At 45.4% G+C, this 22,183-nt stretch overlaps 1 protein-coding gene across 42 annotated transcripts in view; it reads left to right on the forward strand.

The window, feature by feature from the left end:
• ank2b (ankyrin-2) overlaps window positions 1-22,183 on the forward strand; it is a 252,259-nt gene that overhangs the window by 110,453 nt on the left and 119,623 nt on the right. For 4 of the 42 annotated variants that reach the window (XM_090184003.1, XM_090184014.1, XM_090184012.1 and 1 more), the window contains exon 1: window positions 1,361-1,571. The exons of 30 other annotated variants lie outside the window; for them this stretch is intronic. In XM_090184003.1, coding sequence (XP_090040129.1) covers window positions 1,536-1,571 — 36 coding nt within the window. In that variant the 5' untranslated portion in view covers window positions 1,361-1,535. Of the gene's footprint in view, window positions 1-1,352; window positions 1,572-13,103; window positions 13,927-22,183 lie in introns of those variants that run through there. 8 more of the 42 variants (XM_090183987.1, XM_090184001.1, XM_090184032.1 and 5 more) reach the window with 4 other exon arrangements.

The following is a 22,183-nucleotide window of genomic DNA, read 5'->3' on the forward strand; positions in this document are numbered from 1 at the left end:
AACCCTGGCGTTGTGTGGGTCACAGAGAGTTTTGTCACCTGTCACCACTAGCCTATCTGTCTTGACTTGTTTATGTAGCATGCTAAATAAGTTTTTTTTTAAAGGGTTTCTTTATGACCGTTTGCGTGTACTTTCGGAATTGTCTGGCGAGCCACTCGCTAGGTGGACGTGTTGGAGGACCCTTGCAGTAGCGTTATGTCCCCGCCAGCTCGTGGTTTATGTACGAACGCTGCGCTCGTTCTAAGAATGCCTTCCGATTGACCTCTACAGGCTCAACACGGTGGCATGGCAGCTATTACAGCAGAGACCCACGAGATGAGAGGACGCTGTCCTCACAAGGACTTCGCAGGGACTTCCAGTGGCACCGACTCACTGCTGGGAAAAAAACACAGATGAGCTCAAGAAGAACACACACACGAACAGCAATCTCAACACACAACGCTCGCGCGCACACACACACACACACACACACACACACACACACACACACACACACACACACACACACATCTGAGATGATCTGAGATGATGAGATCTGAGATCTGAGATGATGGATCGCTGGGTTTAGTTGGCCAGATGTTCTATCTTTAGGTAAGGATTTACCCTACATAAGACGTACTGTGTATACCTCATTCTCCTCTCTTCTCCTTCGTCCTTCCTCCTTTCCTCTTTTACTCCCCTCCGTCTCATTTCACCTCGAGCCATGTCACGAGAATGCATTTTGTGCACGTCAAGAGGGTGACATTTCTCTGGAAAACAGTGACTTTGATTACTGTGTGGGCTTCGATGCGCCGCCGCACGTAAACCACATACATCCACAGGGAAAGGATTTGTCATTTCTGATGAACAGGTTGGCTCAAGTTAATCTGTCCCGGAGATATGAAAAGGGAACGAGAATTCGACCCTCCTCCTTCATAGACTGCGGAAAAGATGTTCTCAATCTCTGTTGTAAGTTTAGCTACCTGACAGTGCAATAACTGCTGCCCCATCTTTGTCTGTTCGGGGAAGTGTGTGTGTGTGTGTGTGTGGGTGTGTGTGTGTGTGTGTGTGTGTGTGTGTGTGTGTGTGTGTGTGTGTGTGTGTGTTGGAGGGTGTATGGGACATCCCTATTGTAGAGGTGGTGACGAAGCAGCATGTGTGTATATATGTGTGTGTGTGTCACGCCTTGGTCCCAGTCAGGTCTGATTCTAGGTCAGCTGAGAAGACTCCTCTATTTCTGTCTTGCTAATCCCCCTGTGTGTGTGTGTGTGTGTGTGTGTGTGTGTGTGTGTGTGTGTGTGTGTGTGTGTGTGTGTGTTATGTGTGTGTGTGTGTGTGTGTGTGTGTGTGTGTCTCGAACACAATGTGCTAATACCTCCAGCACGGTACTCACTAATCCACTCACAGTAGTCGACTGCACCGTCCTGCATATTGGATTCTCTTCCCCCCGCCCCCTCACACACTCCCCCCCTGTGTGGACCCTCTAGCTATCCCTCCTCACACCCTCTGGATATTCCCTGGGGGTTGGAACTGGGACCACCCACGACGGAGCACCCATGAGCGCAGGCATGGTCGTGGGAGCCACAGGCCAGGTAAGGCTGCTACTGTAGACTAGGTAGACAGCGGTCCTAACCTCCCAGAGACCCGTACATCTCTCTCCCTATGCCTTTAGTCCTCCAACCTCCTTACTGCTAAGCTAACCTAGGCTAGGTTAACTTTAAATGATCTGCATGGACTCTCAAGTTAAGGGTCCAATAATGAGTTAGCTTTGCAGTCGAAATACAAGTTAAGCGGAGATGTGCTGTTTTGTGTCAGGAAAGGAGTGCTTTAGGGGACTTTAGGGGCCTCTCTCTTTTTAATTAACCTGTCTACGATATTGGTTCCCAATTGGGAATCAACCCTCCCACGTGCAGCTGAAACGGTGGCGCATGGAACGCAAAAATATTCTTAAAAATATTTAACCTCCACACATTAACAAGTCCAATAGCTCAAATGAAAGATAAACATCTTGTTCATCTAGCCAGCAAGTCCGATTTCTAAAATGTTTTACGGCGAAAACATAGCACATATATATGTAAAACCACCACCAGACACAGCTCATTTCAATAGCCAAAACATGCAATCAACAAACGCAGGATTAAAAAATAAATTGCTCACTAACCTTTTGAAAATCTTCATCAGATGACAGTAATATGACATATTACACAGTACATATTTTTTTTTTTCAATAATATGCCATTTATATCCATAAATGTCCATTTACAGTGAGTTCACCTTCAGAAATTACTCAAAAATGCCCGCAGGAAATCTATGTAGCGCGGCAAGATAACGTAAATAGACATCATAAACTTTGACTAAATATACATGTTCTACATATAGTTAGAAAGATACACTGCTTCTTTATGCAACCGCTGTGTTAGATTTATTTTTAACGTTACAGAAATCGCACACTATTCCATATGCTGAGACAGCGCTCAGTTCCAAGCTACATTTCCACGTAATGTTGGAGTCAACAGAAACACAGATTTAAGCATAAATATTCCCTTACCTTCGATGGTCTTCGTTCAGAATGTTCTGGAAGGCTTCATACTTACCCAATACATCGTTTGGTTTCAAGTCTTGCGTCTTTGTATTAGCTACTGCTAATAACATCAGCTGAAATGCACCCAAAACGTCCTCTGGTCCGGATAAGTTGCGCATCAAAACTTCAAAATTACACATTATATGTCGACTAAACAGGTCAAACTAAGTGCAGAAGCAAGCTTTATGATGTTTTAGACGTGCAAAACAAACTTCAATTCAATCGGCCATCGTCTGCCCTTCTCTTGAGTGCTGGAAACAAAGGAATGGCTGGGACCAATTCGCGCCCATACGCACAGCCTATTCTCTCGTGGCACGCACTAATTTCACTCCCATAGGGTCAATTCTCGCGGGATTTGAACGATTTGAAGCTCTAATGAAAGAGGACATCTAGCGGAAGAGATGGAAAGTGTCCCCAGAATCATAGCTGGTTGGGAAGGGTGGGGGACATGACGTCAAAGTTGCTCCAACTTTCATGGCCACAAAAACTAGTTTGGAAGAATGCCTGCCCTGTGAGTTCTGCTATACTTACAGACATAATTCCAACGGTTTTAGAATCTTTAGAGTGTTTTCTATCCAATAATAATTATTTATTTGCATATATTAGCAATTTTTGACAGATTTTTTTTCCAGTTTACTAGGGGTACCCAATCTCTCCAAAGGGGGCGTATGTCTGCCATATCCTTAACAGGTTTTAAACATCTTGAAATGAACTGCGGGCCTAGTGGATTCTCTCTCCCACTCTATCTCGCTCTCTCTCTCTGTCTCTCAGGGGGACATTCATTTATCACCGACTTATCTTTAATCCCACCATAATGAAGCCCCCATGCTCTATCTTTTCAATGTAGATTAACACCACCGATGGGTCATTATAGCCAGAAAAATACTTAAATTAACCTGCTCTTTCTGTGGAGACAATGCTAAAGCGCTGGCATTAGCTACAGTAGCAGGTCAGCAGATATTGCTAGCTTATAACCTACTGTATACATTGATTAACCTATCTATAGGCCAGCAGATGCTAACTTACAGCCTAAAAACCCATTAACCTACGCTTTCTATGAAGACTATGCTAAGGCGCTAGCTTTATTTACAGTAGCTGGTCAGCAGATGCTAGCGTATAGCCTTCCGTATTCACATTGACTTCTTCAAAAAAGAAGAAGAAGAAGTGGCCTGTTGTTTTGAATCTGTATAGTTTATTGACCTGTGTGTGCTGCATTGTGTAACAGCAGCAGGATATAAATAACCATCAGGCCTAAAGACCCAGGAGGAGTGTGAATGTGCTGTACTGAATATACAGTATGCGGTATGCATGAGTCATTTCTCCTGTGCTAACACACTAAATAGGCCTTTCTCCTAGGGGTGGTTTTGTCTTAATTGCGGAGAAGTGCTTACGTTGTGGCGTGGAAGTGAGCAGCAATATTATTCAACTTTTATTAGGACACATTGCTTTATTGTGGCTGGTGGTGTTAACATGCCAGCAGAGACAGAATTGGACCACATTAGGGTGAATCATTCCGTGTGTCTTTTAGGGGGGTTGAAGATGAGTAATACGTTGAATGTTGAGGCCAATGGGGATGGATGGTGTCATCGTGGCCCTAGGGGGAAGTCTGAGACGGTTCATTTGGGTGGGGCACTGATGAATAGTTCCTCATTCTTCCTCTTTCTTATCTACATGAATATTTCTCTCTCTCTCATAATGCTTTGTTTCAGGAAGTTTACTGGCAGACTGTGACCCAGGATGTTGTATTTAGACATTAGTTTTATTTGTATTTATTTTTGATTTAACCTTTATTTAACTAGGCAAGTCAGTTAAGAACAAATTATTATTTTACAATGACTGCCTACCCCAGCCTAACCCTCCCCTAACCCTGACGATGCTGGGCCAACTGTGTATCGTGCTATGGGACTCCCGATCACTGCCGGTTGTGATACAGCCCAGGATTGAACCAGGATCTGTAGTGACGCCTCTAGCACTGAGATGCAGTGCCTTAGACCGCTGCGCCACTCGGGAGGGAGTGGGAAGGACTACACACACGCACGCACGCACGCACGCAGGCACGCACACGCACCCGCACATGCACATGCACGAACGCACGCACACACACACACACACACACACACACACACACACACACACACACACACACACACACATACACACGCAAGTATCTACTTGAGATTATATTGTGGATCTGCATTGTCTACCATCCGGGAGGTGTGTGGTTGTGTTTACTGTATATGAGTGTTTCTATCAGTAGGTGTGTATTCTCATTAAGGTCTGTGAAGGCTCAGGTTGGCCTAATGATGCCCACAGGACTCCCGTAGCACACAGGGTGGAAAGTACCACTCCCCACACCCCCCCGAAAGACCTTTCCACCTCCCGCCGTCTACCACTGTCTCCGTTGACAACGCCCCCGGCCTTGTTACTAAGGGATGGGTTACCAGGGCGATGAAGCGCCAGTTAGCACCACTCCATGCTAGACAGGGGTTAAGCCAGCCGTGTGTGTGCTTCCTTTACGACACAACGCCACAGGGTAGGGCCAGCTTGGAGGCTGCTGTGTCTCTTTTTGTCTGCTTGTTGTTTGCTGTTGACCTTGTATTCAGAGTCAATGAGCTGGAATTCCTGTTACTAGGTGAAGCACTTCCATAGAATGGGATAAAATATAAGTTTAGAGGACAATGACGCATCATAACAAAATGTGCGATAGCATCTTTATACTATTTATAGTGATTTCTCAATGTCAACATATCAGTGTGAGATGCTGCCACCATCATGCTTCAACGTAGGGATGGTGCCAGGTTTCCACCAGACATGATACTTGGCATACAGGCCAAATAGTTCAATCTTGGTTTCATCAGACTAGAGAATCTTGTTTATCATGGTCTGAGAGTCCTTTAGGTGCCTTTTGGCAAACTGCAAGTGTTATGTGCCTTTTACTGAGGAGTGGCTTCCGTCTGGCCACTCTACCATAAATGCCTGATTGGTGGAGTGCTGCAGAGATGGTTGTTCTTCTGGAAGGTTCTCCCATCTCCACAGAGGAACTCTGGAGCTCTGTCAGTGTGACCATTGGGTTCTTGGTCACTTCCATGGTAGCTCAGTTTGGCCCGGTGGCCAGCTCTAGGAATAATCTTGATGGTTCCAAACCTCTTCCATTTAAGAATGCTGAAGGCCACTGTGTTCTTGGGGACCTTCAATGCTGCAGACATCTTTTGGTACCCTTTCCCAGATCTGTGCCCTGACACAATCCTGTCTCGGAGCTGAGCTCTACAGACAATTCCTTCAACCTCATCGAACTGTCAACTGTGGGACCTTATATTAGACAGGTGTGTGCCTTCCTAAATCATATCAAATGTATTTATATAGCCCTTCTTACATCAGCTGATATATCAAAGTGCTGTACAGAAACCCAGCCTAAAACCCCAAACAGCAAGCAATGCAGGTGTAGAAGCATGGTGGCTAGGATAAACTCCATAGAAAGGCAAAAACGTAGGAAGAAACCTAGAGAGGAACCAGGCTATGAGGGGTGACCAGTCCTCTTCTGGCTGTTCTAAATCATGTCTAATCAATATCATTTACCACAGGTGAACTCCAATCAAGTTGTAGAAATATCTTAAGGATGATCAATGGAAACAGGATGCTCCAGAGCTCAATTTTGAGTCTCATAACAAAGGGTCTGAATATTTCGAGTACCAGTCAAAAGTTTGGACACACCTACTCATTCAACGGGTTTTCTTTAATTTAACAATTTTCTATATTGTAGAATAATAGTGAAGACATCAACATAACACATGGAATCATGTAGTAACCAAAGAGGTGTTAAACAAATCAAAATATATTTCATATTTGAGATTCTTCAAGGTAGCCGCCCTTTGCCTGGCATTCTCTCAACCAGCTTCATTGAGGTAGTCATCTGGAATGCATTTCAACTAACAGGTGTGCCTTGCTAAAAGCTCATTTGTTTTTCAGAAGATAGCCATATTTGGTAAAAGACAAAGTCCATATTATGGCAAGAACAGCTCAAATTAGCAAAGAGAAATGACAGTCCATCATTACTTTAAGGTAAGTCTGAAGGTCAGTCAATCTGGAAGATGTCAAGAACTTGAAAATACAGTTGCAAAAACCATCAAGCGCTATGATGAAACTGGCTCTCACGAGGACCGCCACAGGAAAGGAAGACCCAGAATGATCTCTGCTGCAGAGGATATGTTCATTAGAGTTAACTGCACCTCAGATTGCAGCCCAAATAAATGCTTCATGGAGTTCAAGTAACAGACACATCTCAACATCAACTGTTCCGAGGCGACTGTGTGAATCAGGCCTTGAATCAGGTCGAATTGCTGCAAAGAACCACTACTAAAGGACACCAATAAGAAGCAGGGACTTGCTTGGGCCAAGAATCACGAGCAATGGACATTCGAAAATCTGTGCTTTGTTCTGATGAGTCAAATTTTTAGATTTTTGGTTCCAACCGCTGTATCTTTGTGAGACACAGAGTAGGTGAATGGATGATCTCTGCCTGTGTGGTTCCCACCATGAAGCATGGAGGAGGAGGTGTGATGGTGTGGGGGTGCTTTGCTGGTGACACTGTGAGTGATATATTTATAATTCAAGGCATACTTAACCAGCATGGCTACCACAGAATTCTGCAGCGATATCCCTCCCCATCTGGTTTGCGTTTAGTGGGACAATTTTTTTTTTTTAACAGGACAATGACCCAACACACCTCCGGGCTGTGTAAGGGCTTTTTGACCAAGAAGGAGAGTGATTGAGTGCTTCATCAGATGACCTGGCCTCCACAATCACCTGACCTCAACCCAGTTGAGACGGTTTGGGATGAGTTGGACCGCAGAGTGAAGGAAAAGCAGCCAACAAGTGCTCAGCATATGTGGGAACTCCTTCAAGACTGTTGGAAAAGCATTCCAGGTGAAGCTTGTTGAGACAATGCCAAGTGTGTGCAAAGCTGTCATCAAGTCAAAGGGTGGCTACTTTAAAGAATCTAAAATCTAAAACATATTTTGATTTGTTTAACATTTTTTGTTTAACTCTCGGTTTTCATTTTTTTTAAATAAATGTGCTAACATTTCTTAAACTGTTTTTGCTTTGTCATTATGGGGTATTGTGTGTAGATTGATGAGGGGGAAAAAAATCAATTTTAGAATAAAGCTGTAATGTAACAAAATGTGGAAAAAGTCAAGGAGTCTGAATACTTTCCGAATGCACTGTATATCTACAATCACTTGTTAAATCCATGGTTATTGCAGACTCCTATCTCTCTCTCTCTCTCTTTCTCTCTTTCTCTCTCTCTCTCTCTCGTACAAACCCAGTGTGGTTAGCAAGTACGTTAAATTGGTCAATTGTTGCCTTAAGGCATCAGAAGCATACAAATCTAACCCCTGGTGACACATATTACATTTCAATCACACCTCTATCATTGTTTCCTAATATGGTTCAGAGGATAGCAATACATTAAAACCTCACCCCCACCTACACACACGCATGCTTGCACACACACATGGATGCACACACACACACACGCACACACGCACACACACACACACACACACACACCTCCCCCCACCTCCACTTAATATCCCGCCTTCTAGAGTTTCAAAGGTGACAGTCTGGGATAGATTGTGTCTGGGGACTTACAGTAGCTACAACCATGAAGGGACTAGCCTACCTCCCATAACAATACACATACCAGAGAATGGAGACGAATACTCAACACCACTGTATACACCCAACCAATGAAATTCCTTAGGAAATGCTCGGCATCTATAATTACACGCTTTGACTTTATTGTTATTAATGATGTGTTTTATACCATGACATTATTGAATACTCAATATACGATATACCAGAAATCACCAAATCGGGTCTGCCCTGCCGATGCATAGCAAAACACAGAGAGAGAGAGGGTTAGGGTGTGGCTCTGGCTGTGGTGCCTCTTTGTCTGTACAGTGCACTCCTCTACAATGACAGGGATGCTCTGAGGAACACCACCTGTGTGCCTGTCTGTTATCTCTGTTTTTCTGACCGTATCTCTTTATTAATTACTTTGAATCTCTTAGTTTTTTGTTTGTTGTATCTCTTTGTTTCTCTTCTGTCTGTCTGCTTGTATCTTCAGTCTATCTCCCTGTCTTGTCTTTCAGTGTGCTACTGTCGCGGCCTTGTATGTTGTGCAGTGGCAATGAATTGTCACAATACCACTCCCCTCCCCTATTGAAGAATATAGACTAGGTCTTGAAGGAGCAGCGGTAGTCTATTGGCTAGGGAGTGTAGGTAAGGTAAAGGGCTGGACCACTCTGTGTGTCAGGGCAGACAGATGGTGCACAGGCCTAATCCATTCACGCACACTTCCCTCCTCTCCCCTCTACATTAGTTTGACCAACTCACCAAGTAAATCCACTTTTCCTCTGACACACCAATAAACCATCTAGCTAATAAAAAAGTAATATTGTGACATTGAAAGAGAATGTAAACTAACGGTACTTTTTTCAAATGTTATTCTCACAAAAACGGATACCAAGAGTCCGAAGTGAGTTGTGTTATTAAAAACCGTCGAACGATGAAGAGATTTTGCTGATAGACTGGCCCTCGTCTGGGAGGCTTTTGGACAGAAGGAGGGATGGAGGGAGGAGGTAGGGAGGGGGAGGATGTGGGCTAAAAGCTAATCCGGTGGCTTTCCTTGAAGGAGTGTGTGTGTGTCACTGTGTTCTGGTGCAGATGAAAAAGAGATCAAATCCTTTTGTGCTGATCAGTGAGACAGGGATCAGGCTGATTTCAACAAAATTAGGACTTAATGAAATACTTCATTAAATATTTAGGATGAAGAAAATGGGAAGGGGATTGGGGGGGTAGAGGTTTAGGCTAATATACTGTATTTACTAATATCATTCAGTTGTGTTCATTTGGTTCTGTCTAGAAGTCAAAGTATCCTGTATTCATTTTGAAGAGCTTTAAATAGACCACCCTGCCCATACATAGTACAGATTACAGGTCATGGAGATCCTATTCAATTACAGTAAGTAATTACTACAAAAGTATTCTAATTCCTAATTCTATTGCACAGGCATTCTGGTTCTTAGAGCAGTTTTTCCTTAAATTAGCCCTAATCTTCCTCTCTGGACTACCCCACCTAGTTCATGGGGTCAGAGTTCAGATCACAGTCAGGGTCTCCACCAAGCTGCCGATCAATGCTACCTGTCAATCAATGTCTATATGGAGAGTTTGTGTGTGTGTTTTCGTGTGGTTTCCGTGCCAGTAAAGAATATAGCCGTAACCTAGAGGCAGATGCTGGGTCTTTCTAATTACTGTAAGGCTAGACGACTAGATTACTGATATGTAAATAGTGGATACTCTCTCTGCTAGACAGGATTTGGGGATTACAAACCGAGGCGAGATTTAAACGCAGAATCCTTCTTACTGCTGCTAGGTAAAGGCAGAGGCCTAGGACTGACGTATCAAACACACACCAGTCTTGCGTGGCCATCCTTCTAAATCTAATTTAGTTCCCGAGGCTAAATACACACACAGCGCATAATACTTACATTACATTTTAACAGACACTCTTGTCCAGAGCAACTTACAGTAAGTGCATACATCTACAGTACTGGTCTCCCGTGGGAATCGAAAACCCACAACCCTGCAAGTGCCATGCTCTACCCACTGAGCCGCCCGGGACTACACATTACTTTCAAGTTGAAGTGTGTGCGCTAGCGATTGATTTAGCGTTCATGTATTTGAGTATGTATGCTTCGACATATGGAATGTCCTGCCAGCCCCCAGGAAATGGCCTTTTCATGGCCAGTGTGCACCCAAGCCCAGTCTTCAGAATGGACCATGAGACATCGTCCTTCACACATCACACGGTGCTACTCTGAGAGGGTAATTTCCTGTTTCCTCATATCAAACACACAGAGCACACCCACACACAGATGCACACCCACACACACACACACACACACCCCCACATCTTTATTCCCTTCCATCCTTCTTCCTGCATAATCACTAGCAACCAGGTTACGTGCACCATCACATCTGTGAAATATATGATTACATGACCATTACTCAGAGCCAGGTTACTCTCTTTAACATGGTAATAACATGGGGATCCTAGGCTCTGCTCTCAAGTGCCCCCTGCGGCAGGAGCTCCTCGTCAGCACAAGGGCCTGGGCAGCAAATCCCTAGAAATCAACATTTAAATGCAGTCCTGTCGAATGAACCAGTATGTACTCTATACGTACATCGTAAGGGTTCTATATACATATCCGGAGGACATGCGATGAGATGAGAGTGGTGCTTCGCCAGTCCCCATGCAATTACCCAGGAACAGCTGACTACGTACATCTATTTTTGGATGAACTCAATGTAATTATATAATGGCCACCAGGGGGCACCATGGTATAGCAGCAGTAACTGTAAGAGGCCACTGCATGGGAGAAGCTGTGTATGATTGAACCTCAAAGTGCTACTGCAGGAAACGGTGAAAAGTGTAGTGTTGTGTGGGTTGTAAAGGCAATGCACAGCAGGTGACGTCAATGAGTACGTGATCCCTTGTTTCAAATAATGTGATTCCAAACAGCAAGGGACGGGTGAGAGTGGTTCTTCCAAATGTGCCGTCTGTGTATGTTTCAAGAGGGTCAAATGTGGGTGTACTCCATTCTATTGTACAACATTGTGAAGTTGCGAGTGAACTTTCCCCCATTGTTCTCTTTTTGCCAGCATTGCGTTCAGCACCATGGACAAGGCTTAACATTAAAATGCACACACGATTTGACATTTAAGTCTTACACAAGTCATGTTATAAGTCAGTAGGGATACAATGCAAAGTGCTCTCCGTGGTGCTGAAATGAAGCCGGGAACATTCACTGTCAGAAAGGAGTGTTTAAACCGTCATACTTCTTAACAAAACACTAGATGAATGATAGTTTATGTACCTTATGTACAATTTAGTAATGTTTTGATTCATGTTATGCTGCAGTAGATACCTACATGCCACGATTGCTACAGAGTATGAGCTAGTTGGAAGGCAGTGTTACCCAGAAGGATTCTCTCTGTGAGAAAGAATATGGCGCTCACTGTTCTGTTCCTAAGAGAGGAGAGGAGGCTGATTTACCACATGGACTGAATACAATGACACTGAATAGGGATGAGGAGAAGGGTGGGTCCATTCCTCTCTCTTTCTCTCTGCCTTTCTCTTCCTTATCAATCTCTTTTCCCACCCTGTCTTTCTCCTGTTCCTTTATCTTCCTCTCCATCCCTCCATCCTTCCCTCTCATTTGATGTCCTCTCTGGTTTCACCCTCAACCTCTATTTCACTATCACTATTTCTCTTTCTCTCTCTCTCTCCCCTCTCTCTCTCTCTCTCTCTCTCTCTCTTTCTCCCCTCTCTATCTCTCTCGCTCATTCCCTCTCTCTCGCTCATTCCAGTCTCTCTCTTTCCTCGCTCTCTCCCCCTCTCTTTCCCCTCTCTCTCTCGCTCATTTTCTCTCTCTCTCTTTCTCTCTCCCCCCCTCTCTCTCGCTCATTGTCTCTCTCCCCCCTCTCTCCCCTCTCTCTCTCTCCCTGTCCTGGTGCAACACTAGGTTCGACTGACCATTTGCCTGCACTGTGGGTAACCTGAACCAACCGTGATCTCTCTCTCTCTCTCTCTCTCTCGCTCTCTCTCTCTCTCTCTCTCTCTCTCTCTCTCTCTCTCTCTCTCTCTCTCTCTCTCTCTCTCTCTCTCTCTCTCTCTCTCTCTCTCTCTCTCTCTCTCTCTCTCTCTCTCTCAGTAAGCTGTGTTGGGTGTGAGAGTGATGTAGGAGTGGATTCCAGTGTAGTAGCACTAGCCACTAGGTCCAGCTGGGGCTGCCTGGCTGGTACAGACACAATATGGCCACTGCTGCTGCTTCTTTACAACCAACACACACTTTACTCCAGGCTTGTAGAGATCATCCAAACATATTGAAGCCTACATATGTGGGGAAGCGACATGTAAATGCACTCATATATGTGCATATTAAATGAACTACACGTGAGATAACGTCACATTCAGGTCTTAAACCCACGCATGCCATTGGTATTTTCATGTTTGGCTGGGGATTGTTATTGTATTGTGTTGCTATTTCCTATTTCTTACTTTTTAAATCTGCATTGTTGGGAAAACGCTTGTAAGTAAACATTTCACGGTAAAGTTTATACCCGTTGTATTCGGCGCATGTGACAAGTGAAATTGGATTTGATTCATGGTTCCGGGCAAAGAAATGTGTGTGTGTGACAGTAAGGGGGAAATCTGACGTGTGTGTGTGTGTGTGTGTGTGACAGTAAGGGGGAAATCTGACGTGTGTGTGTGTGTGAGTGTGTGAGCTCGAGCTGTGAAATCTGCAGCAGCAGCTCACAGTCATCAAGGCAGACTTTACCATTTCCCACTAATGTAGGGGGAAGTAAGGGATTGGATGGATATTTCCTCTATCTCCTCTGTGTCCCCCTCTTGATTCGGCTCACATGGCTCCTTCCACCTTTCCACCCAAAGAACAGCGAGTTATGCTCTCAACCATCGTAGCCCCCTTCCCCAACCCTTTCTCTCCATCCCCTTCCTCTCTCTCTCTCTCTCTCTCTCTCCTCTCTCTCTCTCTCTCTCTCTCTCTCTCTCTCTCTCTCTCTCTCTCTCTCTCTCTCTCTCTCTCCCGCCCCCATTGCAATATCAGTGAGTGAAGTCTTGTTGTTGGGATGACTGACTGACAGATTCCAAACTTGAAGCTTCCCACAGCAGCTGACAGCTCCGCAATTACAGTGGGAGAGGAGGATCTCAGGCTCAGTTTCTCTCTCTCTCTCTCTCTCTCTCTCTCTCTCTCTCTCTCTCTCTCTCTCTCTCTCTCTCTCTCTCTCTCTCTCTCTCTCTACCCACACATCCCCACTCCAAACGTCAGATGCGGTGTTCCAGGGAGTGGGGCGCTGCATGCAGGGCTAGACCAGTTCATATGTGGTGGTGACGGCTGGAGGCATAGAGGACTAGCGGCTACACCTCTCGCTCTCTGCTTCTCTCTTATTTCCGTCCTCCTCCTCTGCTTTCCTGCAGAGTCGTGGTGGCGGACGACTCAGCGTGAGCGTCTGCCTGCCCTTTGGCGGAAAGTCGCCCACTGGGAATCTACTGAATCAAATTATTTTTGGGACTCTGGGGGGGGGAGGAATTTTTAAAAGGTGATTTGGTGTCGGGTTTCTCTGGAAGTAGGAGGTAGCGGGCTGACATGGCACACGCTGCAGCCCACATTAAGAAGGCCAGGGTGGAGCTGGTGGAGCAGCAGGGTCCTGACCTGAAGGCTCTGGAGAAAGCCCGCCAGAGGAGGATTCGCTCCCGCGAACGGGCAGAGCGCAAACGCAAGGTACGAGGGATAGACAGTACGATACCCATCATGCTTCGCCTTCATCTGCCCATCCTCATATCAACACCTCCTGATCATTACCTGTCGCGTATTCGCGTACCTGCTCATCCTGCCATCATCATCAACATCATCCAGGTATGAGGACGAATACCTATCTTCCACCATTCCCACCCAACTTCCATATCCGAAACCAAGCTATGGCCAAGTCCACCGGGTGTGAGGAGCCATCCTTCCGTTGCCATCTCTCCACTATGTCTCCTTTTAGATCCACCACCGCCTAGACCGTCACCTCCACTGCTTACCTGGTCATCTCACCCACCGTGACCACAATCAAGGAATGAGGAATACCCATTCTTCGGCTGCCATCTCTCTCTCTCTCTCTCGTTCTCTCTCTGCCACAACCCTTGCTACTAGCCTGGTCTCTTTCCCAACCAATAGCACCACGGACCATCAACATTTGCCACTTGAATCCACCCTAACCATCACTACCTTGCAATCTCCACTCCAGTAACACATTTGAGTCACCAGTTCCTGTCACCATTCATCATCCTCTGTCATCGTCATGTCACCTTCTCATCACTCATCAATCACTCCCCTGTCACAATGTCCCCATGCTCCAACGGGACTCCAGGGGTGTCACCCTCCCCACATCCGTGCACAGAAAGGTGTCCATCTCTGCCTATGGACAGGCATCCTCCCTGGGCATCCTCCTTTGACACCAGTCCCTATCTCCGTGTGCCTGTGCTGCAGTCTCCCGGTGCGGTGTCAGTGAGTTGCGCAGTACCTTTCGACCCTGTTCCCCAAGCTGATTTGAAGTATGAATGCGATGTCTCATTCTACTGTATTTCATGTACTTCCCCTGATAGTAGTTGCACAGTTTGTGTACTATATTGCACTGGTTCTGTATGTTGAGGTGATCCATGATCAATCCTGCCTGGGTGCCAGTCTGTTTCTCCGCTCTTCCTAATTCCTAATGGAACGGTCACATCAGGCTCGACCACGGCGTCGGAGGAGGAGGCAAAAGCACAAACAGATCTGGGACCAGGCTGTGTTCAATGTGTGTTGACCAATCAAAGTGAGGTGCGTTCACGACCGCCAGTCTACATCTCTGTTCTCTAAGGGAGGGGCAGACGTGCAGGTGTGTGGGGGGGGGAGGAGGATAGGGCGGGGTGGGGACTAATGTGTGCCAGTACATGGTGTGCTTACTGTATTGACTGGGACGTGCCGCACGTAGAGTGACACCCCCGGGTCCAGGTATAGACCGAGTGTGTGTGTGTGTGTGTGTGTGTGTGTGTTTGCTATTTTTCAGTTTCTTCCCAAGCACACAGTGTCCATAGACAGATGAATGTCTTGGCTGTTTCTTAGGAGATTGATGCTGCAGAATTGGAAAATCACTTTCTCACTTTCTCACGTTGCAATTCGTGACTTATTTTGAGCCTGTACTACCTTGGCCACTGCCACGGTGTGACGTTTGTGTGTTCATTGAAGCATCACTCAGCCCATATTTTGTGCCGTGTGTATTTTTTTCGGAGTGTGTGTGTGTGTGTGGTTGTTTTTCCATCTGTCCAATTGATCATGCCAACAGAATAGAAGAAGCAGCAACATTCATTGATAGGCTATCCACCCAGAATAGACTAGTCGGATTCAGATAACACACCCTACATGGCAAAACTAACCCCGAGGCTACTGTGTTCTAAATACTAAATACACCATTTTATCTGTGTTGTTTTTGTGTATTTGCCTGTCTCCCCTCTGTTGGCTACTGTTGTTATTGACTGCAGTCAGAGGAGATTATGAGTGAGATTATTGGTCTGCTCTCTCGTAGAGGAGGACTCTAGCTCTAATGGCCGATGTGGTGAACACTAGGGTCCTAAACACGTATCATAAATTCAATTTGGGGGTTGGGTAATGATCGGCAAGGGTTTGAAGCAAGCGTCCACCCACTTTGCCCAGATTCAAGTCTTTTATCTCTAGCAAGCAATGCAATCAAAACCGTTTGCCTCGTATCAGTCTCGGACCAGTTGGAAACGAAATCCACACTACTTGACCACTTAGTATGAAAGCAATGCATTGTGGGCCTTCATTCCAAGTCGTGCGCTCGTAGGGACATTGGAGCGGTTCAAATGGCCTGCTGGGGGAGACATGACATTCCTCCTCAGCTGTAGTCTCCACCGTAATGTCCCTCTGTGGCAGGGTTATGTAACGTAAAACGCCGGGAGACACGCTCAAACCGCTGTCACGGTGTAGTACCAGCGACATGAAATGTCTTCGAAAAGTATTCACAACCCCTTTTAGTTACGTTACAGCCAAATAAAACATGTTCCCTCGGCAATCTACACACAACACCCCATAATGACAAAGCGAAAACAGGTTTTTAGAAATTTTTGCAAATGTATAAAAAAAATGTAAAACAGAAATACCTTATTTACGTAAAACCCATTTCCTCTTTGAGACTATAAATTGAGCTCAGGTGCATCCTGTTTCCATTGATCATCCTTGAGATGTTCCTACAACTTGATTGGAGTCCACCTAAGGTAAATTCAGTTGATTGGTCATGATTTGGAAAGCCACACACCTGTCTGTATAAGGTCACCAAGACTCTTCTTAGAGCTGGCCGCCCGGCCAAACTGAGCAATCGGGGGAGAAGGGACTTTGGTCAACCAGAGACATTCAATCGGGTTCAAGTAAGAGCTCTGGCTGGGATGGTGCCAGGTTTCCTCCAGATGTGATGCTTGGCATTCAGGCCATGTGCTCCATTTTGGTTTCATCAGACCAGAGAATATTGTTTCTCATGGTCTGAGAATATTTCTGTGCCTTTTGGTAAACCCCAAGCGAGCTGTAGCCAGGCAGAGGCTCTTTATGCGCCCAGTCATTCGCCCACACGACCCCATCCAGACCCAGATTGCTCCACAGTTGCCCCGGTGCCTTTGAGAGTTTGCAGATGAACTGCCGCTGTTGTTGTTGCATTTGTGTTCAGTGGCAGGACGGCAAAGAAACGAGATGCAGTATAATTCTCCTTCTTGGATGGAGATATGATCACTGGCAGATCAGTTATCCCCCTCTCTCCTCCTCCCCCACCTTTGGTGGAACATCCCATTCACTAGTGGTCCTATGTGTCTCAGTCGATAGAGAATGCCGCTTACAATGCCAATGGTCATGGGTTCGATTCACACTGAGGCCACCCATCGCGGAAAATAAAAGCACGCATTAAATAAGTCACTTTAGATAGAAGTGTCTGCTAAATTGCACATACTGTATTATAATAATTGATTATGTATTTATGGTGACCGTGAGAGGTGAATGTGAGGTAAATGTCACTATTAAATCAAATCTACTACTTTGAGTAGTCTACCATTACATTATGAGTTCATTGTTGACCAGGCTCTGTACTGTAGTAACCAGGATTTATTTTTACTGACTACAGTAGAGGCATTACGTCCGACAGTGGCCTACCACATTATGCAGTACAGTATGAAGAACCGATCAATGCTCCTGTGGCTGTGTTGTGTCAGAGTGGCGATGGAGAGGAGGAGCAGAGGAGAGGAGCAACAGGAGAGCAGTAGGCAGCAGGTGTCTCCCTGCACTGCGGACACTGGTCAACTCTCTCTCCCTATATCCCCTCGCCCTCTCTCTTTCTCACTCTCTCTTTCTCATTCTCTCTCTCTCTCTCTCTCTCTCTCTCTCTTTCTCATTCTGTCTCTCTCTCCCTATATCCCTTCTCATTCTCTCGCTCTCGCTCTCTCTCTTTCTCTCTCTCACTCTCTCTCTTTCTCATTTTCTCTCTCACTCTCCCTATATCCCATCTCCTTCTCTCTCTCTCTCTCTCTCTCTCTCTCTCTCTCTCTCTCTTTCTCTCTCTCTCGCTCTCTTTCTCGTTCTCTCTCTCTCTCTCTTCTTCTCTCCCTCCTTCTATCCCTCTCCCTACATAAACTGGTGTCCGTCAGGGAAATGACTGACTTCGTGCATCACTAGCCTCTAAGCAGACGTTCTCCTCTCAGTATAATATCCTAATAGAGATTCTTGTCGTCCTCGTCTGTGTTACCAAATAGCACAAAGAACAGATGTTGTCATTGTGAGAGCCATGGCAATCATTTCATTCATTCAACTTTGTGTCCAGACTCAACTACTGGTTTGGAGATCAGAGAGTGTGTGTGTGTGTGTGTGTGTGTGTATGTGTGTGTGTGTGTGTGTGTGTGTGTGTGTGTGTGCTTGTACGTGCGTGTGTTTGCGTATGCCCGTAACACTCCTCCATCTCCTCAATGGCCTGTGCTGGCAGCAGAGTATCAAACCCAGTCCTCTCTCTCTCTCGCTCTCTCTCTCTCTCTGTCTGGTGCTGGGCAGGAGATCATTTGTGTAGTAATTCTATCACAAGAGCGATTCACCAGCGTTAACACTACCCTGTCCAAGAGAGGGAAGGAGAAGATCGATTCATCATGCCAGTGTAGCTCTGTAGCGTCCACTATGTGTTGGTGATGTATTACCACTGTCCTGTGGCAAAGGAAAATGATAGGAAGCTCTGGTTCTACCTGCAACTACGAAGGGTTCTTCAAAAGGGTTCTCCTATTGGGACAGCCAAAGAACCCTTTTAGGTTCTAGATTGCACCTTGTGAAAGCTGTGCGGATGAATAATTGCTGCCACATACAGCCGATACAGTAACGCACACGTACCAACTTAGTACACACACACATAGAGACACACACACACACACACACATCCGTGCGCATGCATACTGGGGCATGCAGACTGGCACACACACTGGCACATACACACACCGTCTATCCATATTACCTGCAGTATGTTACGTAATAATCATGATATTGGCACAGGTTACAGAGTGCCTCAGTCCGTTCTCACCAGCCTTGAGAAAATGCGGGCTCCCTGCACTGCAGAGTATTACCTTGTGGAATCGAAAAACGCTGCTTATATATTGTCAGCGTCAGACAATCGATCTCTGTGTTCTGAATAGCTTGTTCCTCAGACAGACGTTACCTTCACACCTCTTCTCTAAAGATGTTCTCATGCTACCCGAATCACACGTTGTCTTCTTATGCTTTGTTCCCCGTCCTGGTAAATATAACCGAGCCGAGTTATGGAGCTGTTTAGGAGTTGCGAAGTGAAATGGATAGATTGATGTGTGTGTGTATCCTAAGGATAGACATGTAGTGTTACTTGTGTAATCTGCCCATTGGACCCCTGGGCAGTTCAATACTAATCTCTCCGCTTTGTCTGTTCGATGATCTTTTGTGTCCATTATATTCTGCATAGTGCTTCTCAGAGCTGATCTCTGTACGGCAATGTGCTGGAGTGACGGAGGTACACAGATCTGGAGTTCTACTGTCAATTCCAGTACATGTATGTTGCTGTGCGTTATTACATACAGGAATGTGTATCGTAGCACACCCACGTACAGAAGTGTAGGTTATCGCTGAAGGAAGAGGTAGGATATGTAGGCTTGTACAAGACTAAGGCTCGACAGAGGTTGGGCTGAAATGACCAGAGCTGCTAGAGCGAGAGAATATATCATATAATTCAGAGGGTGGTATTTGAGCTGGATACCAGGCAGGTGTTGACCTGCCTGCATGTGGGTGTGTGTGAGTCACAGGAGAGATACACCTGTTGTCTACCACAGTACATTATCCTGCTCCAGTATTCCTCCTGTCTCTATTTGCTGGCGGTCATGATGGTGTTAGTACTGACCTATAGTTTCTGTGAAGAGTGCTGACCTATAGTTTCGTCTCTCCCGAGCCCGTACGGGAGTTGTAGCGATGAGACAAGATAGTAGCTACTAACAATTGGATACCACGAAATTGGGGGTAAAAAAAAAAATTTAACAATTTTTTTTTGTCTGGATGTATTTTGTGTGGTGGACCATTCTTGGTACTGTACACATGGGAAACTGTTGACTGTGAAACACCCAGCAGCGTTGCAGTTCTTGACACAAACCGGTGCGCCTGTTCAAAGGTACCTAAATCTTTTGTCTTGCCCGTTCACCCTCTGAATGACACACACACACAATCCATGTCTCAATTGTCTCAAGGCGTAAAAATCCTCCTCTAAACCTGTCCCCTCCACTTCATCTACACTGATTGAAGTGGATTTTTAACAAGCGACATCAATAAGGGATCATAGCTTTCACCTGGATTCACCTGGTCAGTCTGTGTCTATGTTTTGTATACTCAGTGTATTTACAAGCCTGTAGAACACGCAAACAATCATCAAGATACTTCAAGTTGGTCTGCATTGCTTCAATAACATCTTAACTAACAATGGGGAACAGCTGTGAGTGGAATAACAAGCTCTGAACACGGTTTCATTGTAAATTGATAACTTTATTTGTGCATGCTCGGATAGACTTTCCCAAAGAGTCGGCCTTATAAAATACCCCCCCCCCCCACACACACACACACACACACACACACACACAAACCCCCTAACAGCAACTTTCATTTCCGATTGGTTCAGAGATGCACCAACGTGCACATGTTGCGTTTGCATTACAATATTTATTTGGCACAGAGTATCCTATCCATTTGTTCTGCTTCTCTGCAGCGAGACTCCTTTCTGAAACAATTTAGGGCAAATTGTTTATGCCGAATGATCTAGACCACACTCTCTCTCTCTACTCTCTCCCTCTCACCATCCTGCCCTCTCCTCCCTCCTCCATTTCAGCTCCTGTAGATTAGTACGTGTGGATCTACCGTGTGTAGTACAAAGTGTCCCGGCCTGCATTGCAAGTGTTGTACAGCATGCTTGCTATAAGTAGGCTGAACATCTGCTCTCTGTCTGAACTAGTGGACTGTGCTGTTACATTTGTTTTGAACTTGTTTGGCAGCCTAAATAAAATGATTAATGTGTATTTGGTGAGTTTTAAATACGGTAATAGTTATCTGTATTGTCATCACTGTGCATTGTCAAATTGTACGAAAAACAAATGATACAAATCGAGAATGTATGCCCTATCTAGCGGTCGTAGTAATCTGACGTTTCCTTTTTCACAGTCAGTTTTCTGTCTAGATGGGGTATTATCGCTGAGGAGACTAGTTTATGGCTGTACTGTATCCCCTGTTTGGCACTAAACTGGGATTGGAGAAATCCAGGATTACAGTCTAATCTCATTGCCATGCTACTATGTAAAACGGTAGCTCAGGGCCAGTCAAATAACCATGGTAATCCAAAGGGAATCACGTTGGGATGTCACAGACGAAGATGAACGAAAGATAAACGTATTGCATTTTTGAAATCATGATCTGAATCCGAACTTGAGTCTTCTACAGAGTGGACATGAATTCATTTGAAATGACAACAATGCAACACTCGCCACCATTTTGGCACGCCTCGTTACATTCTAGCTCATTTAGTTGAGTGTAAGGATCTTCCGAAGGAGCTTAACTACCAAATATTCCTCCAGTACACCCTCCCCATTTAGTGTCAGCTCCAACTAAACCACCATTACAGATCCCTTTGCCAGATGTGAGTCTGTGGCAAATTGGTTCATCTCACTCCATTGGTCACATGGGCTACATACAGTACCAAATGCGATTCCTCTGGATTTTAGAAGAACTTAAAAGTGTGTCAGTACTTTGGGATTCCCAATTCGCCAGGGAAGTCCTTCCCTGTTTCTGTGCAAAGCAGTCTACTTTCCGTCAGCATTGTGGAGAGAAAGAGAGCCTATCAATAATTAAATGTAGGGAGGGATGGTGAGAGAGCCTAGAGAGAAATGTGAGGGGGTTGTTAATTGGAATTTTACTGCCAGGGTCCAAACTGTAGCTTTCGAGCCACAGGTAGAGTGAGCTAGCTCTGAAATGTGTGATATTGGCGCTTGCTGCTTCTCCCAACCAGCAGAATATCAATGTGTTCAGATGAGTCATCGGTTTATCTTTGTCCATTTAGAATCACTGAATATTTATGTTTCTACAAGCGTTCATCCATACCATCCATCTGTGCAAGAACATCGGTACTTACAACAAAGTCTCCACTTGGTCCCCCTGACGGTTTGTGAAGTTCTACAGTAGGTTACTGCTATGTGGGCGTCCGGACAGTTGTTTCCAGCTAGGTTCAGCATCTCAACACACCCTGTAGTCTGTTCTAGTGCCTCTCCAGTTTCCATGTGTGTTGGGTTGGTAAAGTGTTGTGATCAACTGTGTGCCCGAGATATCAGTTGAGATTAGAGTCTCGCCAATTAAAGTCACCAATTGCTTTAGTGTCTGTTTAATTATTCCCTTGCTGGTCCCAGTCCAGGTCCTAGGGCTGTTTTTG

Source organism: Oncorhynchus mykiss, chromosome 9, assembly GCF_057628025.1.
Source record: "Oncorhynchus mykiss isolate SJ-2025 chromosome 9, ASM5762802v1, whole genome shotgun sequence".
Lineage (NCBI taxonomy): Eukaryota > Metazoa > Chordata > Actinopteri > Salmoniformes > Salmonidae > Oncorhynchus > Oncorhynchus mykiss.